The sequence below is a fragment of the Camelus bactrianus genome, chromosome 4 (assembly GCF_048773025.1).
Source record: "Camelus bactrianus isolate YW-2024 breed Bactrian camel chromosome 4, ASM4877302v1, whole genome shotgun sequence".
In the NCBI taxonomy this organism is placed as follows: Eukaryota; Metazoa; Chordata; class Mammalia; order Artiodactyla; family Camelidae; genus Camelus; species Camelus bactrianus.
The window spans coordinates 29,786,681-29,804,358 of record NC_133542.1 but is presented as its reverse complement, the minus strand read 5'-3'; the positions used below and the strand labels follow the sequence as shown (position 1 = coordinate 29,804,358).

Sequence of the window (17,678 nt, the reverse complement as noted above, 5' to 3'; positions counted from 1 at the left end):
TGTAAGAAGTTTTGAGAAGGTGAGTCTGAAGTTTTTTTCAGGACCATTTTGGCTATTCTGAGTCCCTTGCATTTCCACATGAATTTTAGGATCAGCTTGTCAGGCAGCTGGGATTTTGATAGGGATTCTAATATCCACTTGGAGAATATTGCCATCTTAATATGCCTTCCTGTCCATGAATGTGGGGTGCCTTCCAGATACTCACGTCTTCAGTTTCTTTAAGTATTTGATTCTTCTTGGTAACTGTTACAAATAGATTGTTTATTTTTGGATTGTTCCGTGTTAGTATATAGAAATACAATTGATTACTGGGTCCTACAACACTGCTGAATTCATTTATTTACTACCGTAGTAGTATTGTGTGGATTCCTTAGGATTTTCTATATAGAAGACCATGTTGTCTACAACATTACATTTATTGAAACTAATAATATCTTAAAAAGGTGTTAGACTTTGTCAGCTTCTGCATCTGTTTGAGATTATTATCCTTTATTCTAGTAATATGTATTGTGTCTGACAATGATTTTTTTTTAGTTGTTAAACCAACATTGCATTCCTGGGTTAAACCCCATTTGGTCATGGTGTAGGGCCAAACTTGGAAAAAATAATTTATCAACATGTTTGTTACATTTTTAACAATCAAAGAAGCAGTAGTATCAAAAAATGCACTGATTCACTTCAAAAATGCCTAAAAAACTTTTTTCAAATAAAAACAGACATGCATTTTGGCTTTATTGGCCCTAAAAGAAGGCAAAGTGTATTAGAAGTAAAAGTTGTTCAGCTGCTTCACTTGGACTGAAGTGTCCAGAGGGAATTTGCTCAGAAAGGTAAGTAACTGGCACAGAGCTCTTGGAGCTCACAGGTGAGTACTCTGTTTTAGGCAGTGGTGTGGCCCTTCCCTTGTGTGGAGACTGGAATGAGCACTGGGTCACTCTCTGGCTGAAAGACAGTTTTTTCTTCCTCCTTCCTATCCCCCAGTAAAAGAACATCCTCCTTTTTTTAGCCCTTCAGTGATTTTCCTTGCCATTGGAGATGATAAAATTGCAAATATGCAGAAGCTTAACATTTTACCAAGTGAGTAGGCCATTAATTTCAGTGAAGTTCAAATACACAATTACATTCCACAGTAAAATAGACTCCAGTTGAGCCATGCTGAGTTCTCTGCTCACATGACCCATTAAAATAGCTGATATACCTCCCTGAGCCACCTAGGTCTTAACAGCCTTTTTTTTTTTTTTTTTTAGAAGGCCCCACAGACTTAAAATAACTTCAGATATGGGGATACAGGAGAACATAAACAATAAAGAGCTGTTTCTTTGTTAAAGATACTAACTAGTATGCTTAAAAGTTTATTTCAGTAATTTTGTAAGGCAATAGTTAATCCTCACCAAACGAGTGAAAAGAATGAACAGATGTAGTAATTCTTCCTACAGCTTCCTGAGTCAGCAGGCTGGCTTATGGCTCCCTCAGTGGTAACGTTTTGGGAATCCTGTCATGCTTAGGTCAGACACAGTGTACATTTTAAGAAAGAATTTCTTCAAAATTACATTCCTTCACACTTTACCTGAATGTGCAGAACTGTGCTTAACTACCTTTAAATCCTGTAGGAAATAATGCAATTGTTAGAATTTGAAAAGACCCTTTTAGAAATGAGTAGTTAATCAAATAATCAGGTACTCTAACTTCTTTAATCTCAGGTACTACTGATCTGACAGTGTGCTTATTAACAGAATCATGAATATGTGTAATTAACCATTTCTGGCATTCATCTCCCAGAATGCTAAGCATCCTGTTACTGACTTTGTACAATATCAAAGCTTTATAATGCCAAAGAAAACCAAAAGAGAATCGTTCACACAGGAAAATAACCCAAAGGCAAAAAAAGAAAACTGTGATTACTGAAAAGGAGTAATGACATCCTTCCCAAAGGAAAAAAAAAAATCATAGGGACCTGTTTGTTTCTCCTTCCTCGACACTTTGGATTTTGCTTTCTTTTCTCTATAAATAATTTCCAGTAATCTTTTGCAGATTAATCATGGGAACAGAAAATAGGCCTGTATTTTGAAATTAATTTAGATATTACTGTTTGTTTTTCTCAACAACTGTGATTCTATACAAGCTGTAAACATGGCAGAGCTTTTGTGCACCACCTGACACTCGAGACTAGTGATACAGTTGACTCTGGAGCAACAGGGGTTTGAACAGTGCAGGTTCAATTATACATGGATTTTTTTTCTTTAAATGAGTATTACAGTACTTAGAAGATCTAGGAATGTGGACTCTCGGACACAGAGGCCCGACTGTAAAGTTATGCACAGAGTTTCAACTGCATATGGTTCCTACAGTGTCCATGCACGTGACAGCCCATATGTTATTCAGCTGTGGCTGCAGCCCTGCTGTCTGTGGGTCCAGTCAATTTTTAAGTTGTAAATTAGGCAGGCAACTTGAGCATGATTAAGAGAGCGTACTGGATACATCGCACTTTAAGAAGTATTTTCTTCTACGACGCACACTTACTATGCTCTTTCTGCTTGGGCAGATCCGAGTGGCACTTGGATGTGCCCACTTCTGTTTTGTTTTACTATAGCTTTTCTTTAGTATGTTTTGGGGGTGGGCCTATACTTGCTAAACTCAAAATTTGTCCAACTTTTTACATTTTCAATGGAAAAAAGCTAGCAGAATTTACCACTGCTCAAGCCAAGAAGCCATGAGAGGCACTGCTATGCTACACTGCCATCTTCTTCAGCATGAAAAGCACCTCCAGATCCCAGGGCTGCCATCATGCAGGCTTTGAACACCAACAACTTAAAGGACAGTTACAGGAGTACATTCCAGTACAAGCCACAGCCTCAAGTCTCAGGAAAGCAAACTCTACTGGACATAGGAAGTTACTGAGAAACTGAAGTTCAACTAGCTGGAAAACAGACAAAAATAAGGACCCAGTTCATCAATTAAATTATGCCCTAAAGGATTAACTTTGGACAACAGAAGACTGCTACAAAATGAAGAGAATAAATATAAAATGCCTGGCCACTCCATGCCCTTCTCTTCTCCCATCTCAGAATAAGCCACCATGGCAACTCAGTGCTCTGAGGAAAGAAGTTAAGGTCATAAAACTTGCAAAAACAACAGTCTAAACCAAAAGACACTGAAGCTCCAGAGGAAAAGGTAACTAGACAAATGGTCCTTTTCTCAAGGTGGAACGTGTGGAAAGGGGAACAGGCTTTGAAAGCAACCTCGGATAACCATTGCAGTAGTGGATCTCAGTGACCACTTGTCAAAACAGGAGTCACCAACCCAACGCAGGTTACACACTGGGACCAGGGCTTCAGAGATGCAAAGCACACTCCAGACGCTGCCTGCAGCAGCAAAGCTCTCAGCACAGGCCCGGGGGTTCTTCCCGTCCTTAGCACAGTCGCTTTCTAATGCCCTACAGAGCTGGTAGGTCTCAAGGGGAATCATTACCTCCGTGGGTATTCTACCTACTGTCCCTGACGCGACAAACGGTCTTGGGCTTTGGTTAGAACTGTCATTTGTATCATTAACAGTGGATTCATAGTACCTTCTACATCTTTCATGATCTTAAGAGGATGACTATTAAAGTGGTCTGTTGGCTTTTGTCCTTAAGGTCATATAAAATGTGTGTAGTGGCCATACCCACATGTGCTTTTAAGTGCCAGAAAACTGGTATTTTCAGGTGCCAAACAGGCCATGCACACCACCCCACAGTGCAACCACGGTAGTGCTTAGCCCTGAAGAGTGTTCATCCACAAAGCTCTTTGAACACATGCTCATTAAAATTCACTGACTTACACACAAACATCCGTAAGGAGAAACCATGCCACATGGAGTATCCAATTGGGCGTGTACTTAGAGCTCATCCACAGGATTAAAACACAAAGAGATTGTAGGTGCACACCCAGGCAGAGGGAAATGTCCAATCTGGGAACTTCTCTTTCAGAGCATCCAGCTGGGAGGATCTCTTGTCTTCCCCAGAAAAATAGTGGGCAGCAATGGCCACAGTGACCATTCCTTCTGGCTGTTCTTCCAAGACCTGGAGGAGAAAGTTAGTTCTTTGTTCTATGAAGGTAGAATACTGACTGATCCCAGGGTTCTTGCCAAATACCACCTGGGAACCTGATCAGTGATCCCAGCAACACTGGTAAATTCCTACCTGTACTTCTATCCAGAACTGCCATGCAGAGGCCTGGAGTCCATGGGAATAAAATACAAAGTAGTCCCCTCCTTTACTTGTGACTGGGGTGCCATTGCCAAGAGACCACTGAGAAAGTGTGGACCCTTTGTGGGTTCGAACATAGAACGACATATGGCTTGGTCCTATAGTATAAAAGGAAAGAACAGTTTAAAAAACCTTCTTAAAAGCAACAAGAAAGAAACCCACCACCCAAACCAGACTGGGAAGTTCATGCTTTACATCACTTTAAAGACACTCAGTACAAACCTACCAGAGGTCTGCCAGTGTGGACATTTATTGTGTATCAACAAGGGTAAGTAATGAGGTGAAGCAGAAAAGGAAGAGAATTTACAAGGAGAATATCTGTGTTTAAATCCTGGCCCTTAAAATGCACAAGAACCTAGCACGCAGGAGCCCTTCAGAAATCTAGAGAATAAGCTTATCTAACCAGGAGGTAACTGCAAAAACTGTAGCAAAAGAACTGACAGTATTTTAATATATCCACGTACATTATTAAGATAAACCAGTACCTACTGAGGTGAGGGTAAAAGACTAATGTACAACTGTTGCATATAACAAACTCTGAGGAAAGGGGGAAGCAGATACTCAAACTGTTGTATAAGCTGATAGAGTTAAAGAATGCCGTTAAAAATTGGGCACATAGATAGTAAAAGGTTTAAGTAAGAAGCAATCAAAACAAAAATATAAACAAGTGCCAGAAAGCATTTTTTTAAAAAGGAAAGATGACATTATAGAAAAAGGAATATAGCAAATAAAATTGTGTTTTAAGATATTGTGACAAAATTGAGACCCAAAGTATCAGTCATAAAAGTAAATGTGTAAGTAGACCTAACACAGCTGCTAAGAATAAAATTTTACTTTGGCTTATGAAGCCAGACCTAATCATACATACTGCATTCCAAATAACATAATTAAAAGAGACTCAGAAAGGGTAAAAATAAAGGTAAGACAAAGGCTATTTCACGAAAGTAGACAGTTTTTTAAAAGACAAGGAAATACTACAGATGAAAGCAGAAATCAATGAAATAGAGAACAAAGCAAAATGAACCTAATAACAGGTTTTTGACTTTTTTTTTTTAAATTAACAAAACCACCACTAGCTAACCTGACCAAAAAGCAGGGGGAAAGGAGAGTGGAGCAGAGAAGACACAGATAATACACAGAGAAGAAAAGTAACAAGAAATTTTACAAAATCACACATGACCACTCTGCAGACCTCTATACTACTAAGTCTGAAAACCCAAATGAAATGGATACTTCTCTAGGAAAATACAGATTGTCAAAAACTGAACACAGATATAAAGCTAAAGCAGGCCAATCTTCCTAGAAAAAGGACCAGGCCCAGGTGGTTTCAGAGGAGCCGAAACCCAACTTTTCAGCCAAACAGTTCTAATGCTCTATCGATAAACTATTCCAAGAAACTGAAAATGAAGGAAAACTTAACTTTCTTGTGATTTTTTTTTAATTGAAGTATAGTTGGATCACAGTGTGTTAATTTCTGGTGTACAGCATAGTGATTCAGTTATACATCTATAGTTCATATTTTTCATTAATTTATAATGTATACCTAGATCTCAGAGTACTCAAAAAATCCAAACTACATGGACTAGTATCACTTATGAATACTGATGCAAAATTTCTAAATAAAATATCACCAAATAAATTCAACATCACATTAAGAAAGCAATAGGCCATGACCTAGTAGAATATGCCATTTATTAAAACTGGAAGAAAAATCCTGTGATTATTTTTACAGATGCTAAAAAAGCCTTTCACAAAATTAAAACCTATTCCTTTTAAAAACATTCAAGGCGTGACAACTGACGAATGCTTCCTTAACACAATAAATACATACCTTAGTCCTAAAGTTAATGGGAAAACACTGGAGACCTTGGTACTAATAGCAAGAACAAGGCAAGGATGCTCACCATCTCCACAACTGTTCTACCCTATGCTAGAAGCATTAGCCATTTAGACAAAGTAGAGGCATAAAAGTTGGTAAAGAAAAGTTAAATATTTGCAGGTGATAGCCAGTAGTCAACAAGCTATACCTGAGGTCTATTTTTGGATGGCTCTCCGGCTAAGAATGGCTTTTATGTTTCTAAAAAGTGGTTAACAAAAAAAAAAAATTTACCACAAAGACATGGTGTAAAGCCCCAAATACTTACTATCTGGTCTTTGAAGTTTGGCAGTTACTGCTATACCCGGAGAGCGCTAGGGTATCGATGATTAACTCAAAGGGGGGGGTTCAGTAAGGTAGCAAGATAGGAAACTGACATCCATAAGTCAACCACCTTCTTACATAAAAAATATAGCCAGAGGACTTAACAGTAGAGAAAACCTCCTTTATAATAGCAACAGAACCTTTATAGCACTCCTAAAAGACAAAATTAAATGAACAAAAGCAAAGACATTACCAAGTCATGGACAGGGTGACAACATTATAATGTCCATTCTCCTTAATTTATAAATTTATTAAGATACTTCCCAAAATACCAATTAGCAACAGGTTCTATATTAGACAATAACTAAAGTTCTAAAACTTCAGAAAAATAAGCATGCAAAAAATAGCAATGAAAATCCTGAAAAACAAAAACTACAAAGGATCTTAATTCTCCCAATCTTTAAATTATAAGGCTTCTATAATTAAAAGTGTGGTAGCTGGTGCACAAACAGACCTGCACACATACAAATAATTTTTTTCTAATTTCTTGACATCTGTAATAACAAAACACAGGGCAGTAGATGTGCAACTTGCCTGCCAGGAACCTGACCTAAGTAGAACAAAAAAGCCTTTTAATAGAGTAGAAATTAAGGAAACTGAAACAGGAAATCAATAGATAAAATCAAATAGGACCAAAAGTTGGTTCTTTGAAAAGATCAATAAAATAGATAAGCCTCTAGTCAGGATAAGAAAAAAAATAAGACACAAATTACTAATCTCAGAAATGAAAGAGGTGAACAGCACTACAGATCCCGTGGACAGTAAAAGGATAATAAGAGAGTATTACGAACAACTGTATGCACGAAAGTTTGATAACCTAGATGAAACGGACCAACTGCTTCAAAGACACAACCTGCCACTACCCACACAAGAGAAAAAAATTTTTATACAGTCCTTTATTAAACTGAATCAACAACTAATGACCACCTAACACAGAAAGAGCCAGGCCCTGATGGGTTCACTAGTAAATTCTACCAAACATTTAAGAAGGAAATTATACAAATTCTCTACAATCTCTTCCAGAAGATGGAAGAAGGAATACCTTCTAATTCTGTGAAACCACCATTACCCTAATACCAAAACCACACAAAGACATTACAAGAAAACTTATAGATTAGTACCCCTTCATGAACACAGATGTAAAACTCCTCAACATAATATTAGTAAATCAAATCAATGTAAAAAAAATTTATGCCCTATGACCAAGTGGGCTTTATTCCAGGTATGCAAGATTGGCTCAACACTTGAGAATCAATTACCTAATCCATCACATCAAGAGGCTAAAGAAAAATCACATGATAGTATCAATTGACAGAAAAGCATTTTGCAAAATTCAAATTCATTCACAACAAAAGCTCTCAGCAAACTAAAAACAGAAGGGACCTTCCTCAACTGGTAAATAAAACAAACAACTTTCCTACTAAGATCAGGAACAAGACAAGAATATCCACTCTTACCACTTCTTTTCAAAATCATCCTGGAAGTCCTAGCTAATGCCATGAGATAAGGAAATAAAAGGTAAAAATACTGGGAAGGAAGAAATAAAACTCTGTTTGCAGATGACATGATCATCTATATAGAAATCCAAAAGAAATGACCAAAAAACTCCTGGAACTAATACAATTACAGGAAGGTTGCAGGATAAAGGTTAGTATACAAAAGTCAATTGCTTTCCTATATACCACCAATGAACAATACTATTTATATAACCTTAAAAATGAAATATTTAGGTATAAAAAACTCACAAAATATGTACAAGATTTACAAGAGGAAAACTATAAAACTCTGATTTAAAAAATCAAATAAGATATAAATAAATGGAGAGACATTCCATGTCATGGATGGGAAGAGTCAATAATGTTAAGATGTCATTTTCCCTAACTTGATCCATAGGTTCAATGCAATTCCAATCAAAATCCCAAAAAGTTACTTTGTTGGTATTGACAAACTGGTAACATGGAAAGATAAAAGACTAGCAATAAGCAATATACTGAAGAACAAGTCAGAAGACTGATACTGCCCAACTTCAGGACACACTATAAAGCTAACAGTGATCAAAACAGTGCAGTAATGGGAAGAGTAGGGAAGCAGATGAGTGGAACAGAATAGAGAGCCCAGAAATAGACCCACACAAATAAAGTCAGCTGATCTTTGACGAAGAAACAAAGGCAACTCGATGGAGACACGATAGTTGTCAACAAATGGTACTGAAACAACTGGAAATCCACATGCAAGAAAAAGTGAATCTAGACACAGACCTTATACTTTTCACAAAAATTAATTCAGAATGTTATCACAGACCTAAATGTAAAATGCATAATTTTAAAACTTCTAGAAGGTAACATCAGAGAAAAATCTAGAGACCTTGGGTTTGGCAGTGATTTTTAGATATAGCACCAAAAGCATGATTCATAAAAGAAAAGTGATTAAGGTGGACTTCAATAAATTAAAACACTTACGCTCTAAGAAAAACACTTCTAAGATATGAAAATACAAGCCAGACTAGGAAAAAATATTTGCAAAACAGTTACATGATAGAGGACTTAAATCCATATATACAAAGAATTCTTAAATCTCAACAATAAAACTAAAATTAATAAATACACAAAAGATCAGAACAGACACCTTACCGAAGAAGTTACACAAATGGCAAATAAGCATAAGAAAAGATGCTCAACATATGTCACTATGGAACTGCAACTTAAAACAATACCACTACATATGTATCAGGATGACTAACATCCAGAACACCAACAGCACCAGATGCTAGTGAGAATGTGTAACAACAGGAACTCTCATTCACCACTGGTGGGACTCGTACTATCTTTGGATGCTTGGGCAGTTTCTTACAAAGGTAAATACAGGCTGCCCGCACAACCCAGCAGTTGCACTCTCTAGATAATTATCCAGATGAGCTGAAAACTTACTCTGCACCAAAACCTGAACACAAATGTTTATAGCAGTTTTATTCATAGTTACCCAAAACTGGAAGCAACCAAGATGTCCTTCAGTAGGTCAGCAGAAAAACAAACTGGTACATCCATCATGTTATTCACAACAGTAAAAAAAATAAAAATAAAAAGCTATCAAGCCACTAAAAGACATAAAAAGGCACCTTAAGTGCATACTGCTAAATGAACGAAGCCCATCTGAGAAGGCTACAAAGTATGATTCCAGGTATATGATGTTCTTGAAAAGACAAAATAACAGTGACAGTAAAAAGATGAGAGGCTGCCAGAGGGAGCATGGAGGAGAGAGGGCGGAAGTGGAGCAGGGATCTTGTAGTAAAGTGAATCTGTTCTGGATGATACTGTCATGGGGGCTGCATGCCATTATGCCTGTGTCAAAACCCACAGAAACTAAACACAAAGAGTGAACCAAACCCAATGCAAAGTAAGGACTTCAGTTAATCATAATGTATCAATGTTGGTTCATCAATTGTAAGAAACCACACTAATGTAAGACATTACTAGTAAGGGAAGCTGAGAGAGAGGAGAGGCTTGGGAATTCTTTGTACTTTCTACTCAGTTTTTCTGTAAACATAAAACTGCTCTAAAAAATAAAGCCCATTAAATTTTCTCTTAAAAATCATAATTAACCAGCTTCAATTCCTATTAGAAACACTAAGTCCTTGCGAAGTTACTGGTCACTATTACAAATTTGAGGGAAAAACATGTGCTTATTAAAAATTTTAAGAAGTGAAGAAGAGAAGAAAAAATTGTCATATGACTTACCTGTTGCTTCAAAGGTCAGCTTTATAGAATCCCAGGGTGTCTGTTCTTTGGATACAAGTCTGAAATGAGCAGGATCTCGAGGAGAAACTTCTGGGGCAGGAAGATACCAGTTTTTCCTATTTGGAAAGGTGGCTTCAATATTTAGGTTGCTTTATTAGTTGATGTCTGTCTATAACTCATGCAAGTGCTCAGAATACAAGAAACACATTTTGGGGTATAAAAATAAACTCTGATGGATATGATAAACAATGGCAATTTCTCGGAAGCCCAGGTTATTGTGTAATAAAATCTTCCCAAAGGTAAGAACAAGGATCCTAGGTGACCTTGATTCCAGCACCCATCCTATTTCTTTGCACCCAGTCCTTTGTGGCCAAACATAAACTTTCCAGAAATAAAACAATATGAAATTGATCCTTAACTGCTATCTCTCAGGCCTGTTAAGAGGGCTACCTTTTCTAACTATTCAGGTTTCTAGAGGAAACACTTTATAAATTTGAAAAAGCAAAATTTGGGGGGAGGGACTTCTGAATGCTTTATCCCACTAAAGAATAGAAGTTTTGTAGTCATAGAAAAAAAGTATAAACAACGTTCAACTTCTGTGCTGACCAGTTTAAATAATCCTAGCCAGTTTAAATAATAAAGTACTGATGCAGTGGTAAGACTTGGAACAAACGAGGCCTCAACTAAAGCAGGAAAGAATGAACCAACCTGATCAGGAAATGCACTGGAAGATACCAAGGGAAACCACAGAGGGGCGCGTTCTCCTCACAGTGAGCACGGATGGTGTCGTTGATCTCGGGGATGTGAGGTGTTACGTGAGACATCCCGGTATAATCAAACGCGTTAATCCATATTCCAGAGTCCCGTTTAACTACGTTTCCCTCCAAGTCATGAAATGTTCTAGTCATATGCTGAAAAGAACAAGACTAATGAGGAAACTGCTGTTTGAACTCCTTCACCCACATCTGCGCCCCAGACTAACAGAAGTGAGTTGGGCTGACGATACCAGGAAATGATGTGGCAAGAGAGCAACAGGGACCCTCACAGGCTGCTGCCACAATCACTTTGGGAGACTGCTCAGCGTTACCTAATACAGTTAATGTGCCCATATTCTCCAATCCAGCAACTCCACTCCTGAATATGGACGTTAAGAGAAACTCGCAAGGTACAAGAGTGTGTTGGTTCAGAATTGTCCATATTAGCAAACACTGGCAACAACCCAAATGTTTACTAACAGTAGAATGGGCAAATAAACTGGGGCACCATCCTACAACAGATTTCTATTCAGCAATGAAAAATAATGAACTACAGTGACACACATAAACCTGGAAGACTCTGACGTGTTGCTGGGTTAAAAAAAAAAAAAAGTTACCACGGGGTATTTACGGTATGGCTTTAACTGAAAGAAGTTCAAAAATAGGCAAAACTATCTGTTGTTATTTAGAGATTCATACATATGTGGTAAAGTAAGGTAATGATTAAGTCCAAACATTAAGATTGTGAGTGAGTACTCTGGGAGGTGGGAAAGGAGGAAAAGAATTGGCATCAAGAAGGGAGCACTAAACCATATTCAGTATCTTACAGGAACCTATGGCGAAGAATATGAGAACGAATGTATGTATGTGACTGAAGTATTGTGCTGTACACCAGAAAATGACACAACACTGTAAACTGACTGTGCTTCAATAAAAATATATTTAAAATAAGAAGGGAACATTAGGGTTTTCTAAGGAACTTTTCTAATGTTCTCTCTCTCTTAAACTCGAATATTCAGATGACTGTTTTACTATTTCTTACAAATATATTTCTTTATTTAAATTTTATATACAATTTTTTGAAAACCTATTTCAGATTTAAAAGACATGAACACTAGAACTCCTTTTAGATAAGGACTTAAATACATTCTAAAAGAAACACACACACCCCTTTCAGTGTGTTACAAGAAGCTAATTTGTGTGCAGAGAAAAACAGGAATCACAGCTCACCGCTAGATGACAGACTTGTGCCTAACAGCATTCTCTGAGAAGGCACCATGCTCCATCTGGAATAGCTCTATTAACAGCTGAAACCAGCCTGAAGAATATCAAACAGGAATAGAAAAAGGGACTCAAAGGCCAGAGGCAAACCATACCCCACAGGCCAAATGGTCCACTACCATTTTTATAAATAAAGCTTTATTGGAACACGGCCACATTCATTCTCTGGCACTGTCTATGGCTGCTTTCTCTCTGTAAAAACGGAGTAGCTGCCAACAGAGACTACATGGCTAGCAGAGCCTAAAATATCTACCGTCTGGGTTTTTACAGGAAAACTTTGCCAACTTCTGGCACTAGGGATCAAGAAAACCCCAAAACAAATCAGAACAGGAGTTTTTAAAAATAAAAACGTAGCTTTTCCTAACTACTACTGATGTAATTATAAAAATTAGCAAGTCACTGAAAACAATGAATTTCCTAAAAACCAGCGACTGTTCTCTAAAGGTTTTGTACTGCTGTATCCTATGGGACTAAACAAAAACAAGGAACAGCTGGCTCTTTCTCAAAATCTGATATTTATGTTCAAATATTATTATTACTTATTCCAGTCCTTGAATAATTAGCTAGGTTATGACTCTTGGCTTTTCTGTTTGGCCATTCCATTCCTTCTAACAGAGAAGATGACTGGAAATAAGGTGACTTAGTTCTTTTTCCTGCTTACCAGCTCTAAAAAGTTTACAGAAAAAGCTGAAATCTAAGAAAATTCTAAATCTCATTATATTAATCCCTAAATTATTATATTTTGGTTATCACATATTACTTCAAACAATACCTAAGATCAATCCTACCAGCATTTTAAAGTATCTTTTATTTTGCCAGTTGACGGGGGTTCGTATTTTCACCCAGCCTGCAGACATTCTTACAATCTGTACTTCTAAAAGCTCATGATACATCTCTGCTCTTGTCTTTCCAAGTAGGTGCATTTTTGTAATGTGAACAATAACAAGCAGACATTTTCAATTCACTGTTGACTAATGAGGCTGAAAACACATCAGCCTTTCCTTTCCAGAATCTCAAATAGCTCACGCAAAACTGCTCTTACCTGAAGAAACACTCTCTTTGGCTTTGGACTGGCAGGGTTGGAGCTGTATGGGAAAAAAGTTCCACTGCAGACGAGGAGGAATGTAATTGTACATACCAAAGTTAAAGTTAGCATGGTTCTTTTTGTGCTTTTGGCAAGGTAGATGAAGTTAATCTAAAACACAAAACCAGAAAAATTACTGTTGGCAGAAAGGTGATTTTACTGACTGTTTTGTAACAAGTATTATCTGACAGATAATGAAGAACATGTACCGGCATGTGCTAATATACGCCAACTCCTAGTAAGCAAAGCACTAATTGTAAGGGGTTTCCATGACAAGTTAGAGCCTTCATAGGTAAGTGAGAGGTGCCCCCCATCTGCCAGGAGGGTGCCTTTGACAGGAACCCAGACGGCAAGAGGGAAAAAGGAAACTGTCTCTGCTCAGTCAGCAGAGAGACTAGAGGATGTACATCCATCATCAATCAAACCATGACCTTATTTTATTTCCGGTTCTATAAATGCCCTGTGTTAACGCTGCACAGGAAACTAACTGTACCAAACATGACATCAGGCTTTTATTAAAGACTCAAAGGAAGCTTTTAAGCATAAACAGGCTTATTTCAACAAAACTCAAGTTCTACTCATAATGCTTTCATAATGTGCCCAAGTGCTGGATGCATCTAAATAAGGATTTAGATGTCTCTTCAAGACTCTGCCTGTGGACCTGTGTATCAGGAAAAACTGCAGCAAGAGTAATTCTGCCCTTCTCAGTGCTGAGTTAACCAAAGCCAACACAATCAAACCAACAAGTCTGAACTTGGGCAGGAAAAGCAAGTGGCTCAGTCTCAAGATGGACATCCAGAAAATCCTTATATTAGCTTTCTAATTGTAATGAAGGCACTGAATTAAAAGCTGCTGCGGACATACATGACTCACAGAATGTGCCCACTGATCCCTCAGGGGTTCTGAAGGAGCCACCCTGAGAAACAGTGAGCTAATCCTAGCTCCCCTTTTTGCCTTCTCCTCCGTATTGCCCAACCCTAGGGTCAGTAAATAGAAAAATGAAGAACATGAATGTGAAAATGTTTTTATGAGATGAAAATTAAATATTAAGCAAACATAACCTACCATATACTCTATGAAATTAAAAGTTTTTGTATCTTCAGTGTAACAATATGCCATCAGGGTAATCTCCAGCAAAACAGTACTTGTATTAAGTCAAAGATCTTATGTTTTTACACTGGAGCACAGAAATCAAAGTACCCAAGGACTCAACTAAGGCAGGATAGCAAAACACAATTTGCTATCCTGTCTGACCCTCTTTCTCCTAACAGTCCCAGTATTTAAAATGTGGCTCCTCAGAAGACACGTATTTGCTCCTTTGAACCTGATGGAGGAGGCCATTTGTATTTGAAAGATTAACTCTTAGCATCCTGTTCTCAACCTCCAAGCTGCATTGAGAAATGACTAGTCTGTATTTTTATTAAGCCTTAAAACTCCTTTTATGTGCATTTGGTGCCAACATTTTTGTAGAGCTGTGTCAGAAACACCAAACCTGTGCTCACATCACAGTGTAACTTTGAACCATTCTGTTCTTTTTACAAGGCAGGAGTGGGTGTAGCCATTAATTAAATTTAGCAATCATGTAAAATTAAATTAAATGTGGCTCCTTAGAACAATAGCCTGCCAACTAATGAGTTCCCCTGCACTGGAAGGCTAGTTAAGTTTAGGTATACAGGAGTCTTCTACTCAAAAGAAAACCTCCTCGTCCTAATGCTGTGGTTCCTGCCATTCTCAGCCCTGCTATTACCCAAAGTTGTCTTAAAACTTCAGGTTAAGCTATAGTTTCCACAGCCACATTCTCTCTTCTCCAAATCCTGAGGCTCATCTTCTGCCTCTTCCACCCCGCTTCTGGAGTTTGGTAACGGTGGTAAATGAAATGGCGATCAGAGTGGAAAAGAAGGAAGAAGACAATGGCCTCAGAGACAGTGTGTTTGGATCCCACTGTCTTAAATTTCACTGTCTTTCATTTGTCTTAAACATTACATCTTGTGTCACTCTAGGTTCTGAAATGGGTGTGAAATGAAAAGAAGCATGAGAAGGGACCATGAATATCCAATGTGTGCTGCCTGTTTCTCTGCTCCTGAGCCCACTCCTATCAGCAGTCTCACTTAGTCAATACGACCGTGACAGCCCCAGCACAGGGTAACCCGAGGAATCTGTTAACTGATTACTTGACAGTGATTTAATTTAACTGCTTTCTAGCAAATATACTTAATAAATCCCCAAGGACTAAAAGAAAAGCTCTCTGAAGTATGCTCTGTGGTTCATTTCTCCATCACCCAAGGAGAAAAGGCTCACTCTATTAATAAGCCACTATCTGTAACAGGGCTGCACATGAAAAAGAAAATAATGTCGAGAATGATTACCCACAGCATCAAAGAGCAGCAGAGCTATTTCACATTATAATGAAAATTAAATGAGGGGTTAAAGTATTCCAAGAGGCATTCTCCAAAAGCTTTCTTAATAAAACATAATTTAGAAGATAAAATATTTTAATCCACTTTCTCATGGATTCCAAGATTTCCATGCTTTGGGTCATTTTCAATTTCCACAGTGATGTTTTCAGGGTTCGTTTTGTCCCCTTTCACATAGAAGAGAAATGAAATTCCCCACATTTTGATCATCTTTTATGAGCATCAATAACTTTCATTCATTTACTATGATTTAAATACACTCGGGGGTCCGTTCACAACATAGCTGACTGTAAATTACAACCTAATCTACATATGATGAAATTACATCTCCTTTAATCCGTACAACAGCAACCCTATCTATTAAGATGTACAGGGGATTTAAGGGCTTAATATTAAAACCAAAAGAAGTAAACTTTAAAGGCAACAAAAGACATTTCATAATTTTCCATCCATCCCTGCAAATGCCAGTAAGGACTTAGTCATTATATTAAAGGTGAAATGGCTGGAATGCTCAGATTTCTTTCAGGACTCGGACAGCTGACGCCTGACAAAAGTGAGCGTAATTACTCAACAGGGCTACATATGCAGTCACATACACAGCTATTTACTGGCTATAAGGGACTTCCATGGATAGTGCTGACCATACATTTGGTACTCTTACCCGCTGTCTCTAGATCCTAACCTCCACATGAGATGCCCTTCACTATATCAATGCGAAAAAAGCTCACTATCATCTCCATGGAGGGAAGAACTATAATAAAGTCAAAACTACTTTTTCTATTTGGTCCCCTAGCTTCAAATCTCAGAGCGTACCTATGGATATTCTGTAAATACTTCTTATTCTTAGGAATTCCAATGAAAAGAACCACAAAACAGAGAACTGCCTCCTCTGGAGGGCCAAGCCTGAGTCCTGGAGAGTGCTGGCACCGTGCAAAGAGCGAAACTCTGCCTGGAGCTTGCTCCAACAAAGGGCGGTCTGGGTGTCAACTCTGCATCATGTCTCTTTTTCCCTCCAGAGCGTTCCAGGGAAAAGCAGCAGAGATAGCAAAGGTAGGACTCTCTCTAACGAGGACAGAACACTGACGCAGCAGAATACTTGGTAAATGAGGGCAGGTTTGGGTGTCATAAGTATAAGTCACTTAAGGAGACATACTCAATTAATGAACTTCGCTGTGCTAACAGCGAGGCCAGAAATGACAATGGAAAAATCCTCACCAGAGTTAGTATTCCTTCACCAACTCTAACAGCACTAATGAAACTACCATGCATTTATTAACATTTGCCTTTAATTAGTAAGTGCCAAAACACACTATTAGGAATCATTCTAAAAATTCACCAAGTGATCTCTACCAGTTCTCGTCTGGTTTTTGTTCCACACATTCACATTCAGGTACTTGGAAAGCTATCTGAAAAGAAGTGTAACTGGAGGATGAGGAGGCAAAAATAATAACAAAAAACCCATTCTACATCTTCTTACCATACTGAACCCCGTAATATGCCCGGCCATTCACCAGTTCTTTTGCTTAAAGAGTATAAGCAGAACAGCTAAACTCATCACACATTTCTATGTAAAATGAAGAAAGAAGGAAATTTAAAAAAAAATTTTTTTTCCTTACAAAATAGGATGAGAGAGTCATTGTACAACCAGCCAAAATAGAAGCCAGCACAACATCAGGTGGAATTTCAGAACCACTCCTCCCGAGGATAGGGGTAAACATCTCAAATACGGCCCAGATGAGGTACAATGCGTATAGGTAAGGAATAAACATCCCCAAAAGGTAGAAGGCAATAAATTTTCCTCCAGCACCTAGGGAAAAAGAGAAAGAAAATACATATCTCTGAAATTCTGCAGTGAGATCACAGCTTTTTATAGTGCTGCTACACCTCCGCGCCTAACAGAAATTAGGTTAGCTGTGACTCCTGCCTGGTATGTGTTACCTAGTGAGATAAAACACTATGACTCAGAGACG

The 17,678-nt window shown here is 38.0% G+C and overlaps 1 protein-coding gene across 1 annotated transcript in view; it reads right to left on the bottom strand.

Moving 5' to 3' along the window:
- Nucleotides 1-468: 468 nt before the first annotated feature.
- ERMP1 (endoplasmic reticulum metallopeptidase 1) overlaps nt 469-17,678 on the bottom strand; it is a 49,434-nt gene continuing 32,224 nt past the window's right edge. The window contains exons 10-15 of the mRNA XM_074361601.1: nt 17,325-17,515; nt 13,253-13,405; nt 10,883-11,085; nt 10,175-10,290; nt 4,175-4,338; nt 469-4,054 (exon numbers count right to left, since the gene is read on the bottom strand). Of these exons, the coding sequence (XP_074217702.1) occupies nt 3,890-4,054; nt 4,175-4,338; nt 10,175-10,290; nt 10,883-11,085; nt 13,253-13,405; nt 17,325-17,515 (992 nt within the window). The 3' untranslated portion in view covers nt 469-3,889. The remainder of the gene's footprint in view (nt 4,055-4,174; nt 4,339-10,174; nt 10,291-10,882; nt 11,086-13,252; nt 13,406-17,324; nt 17,516-17,678) is intronic.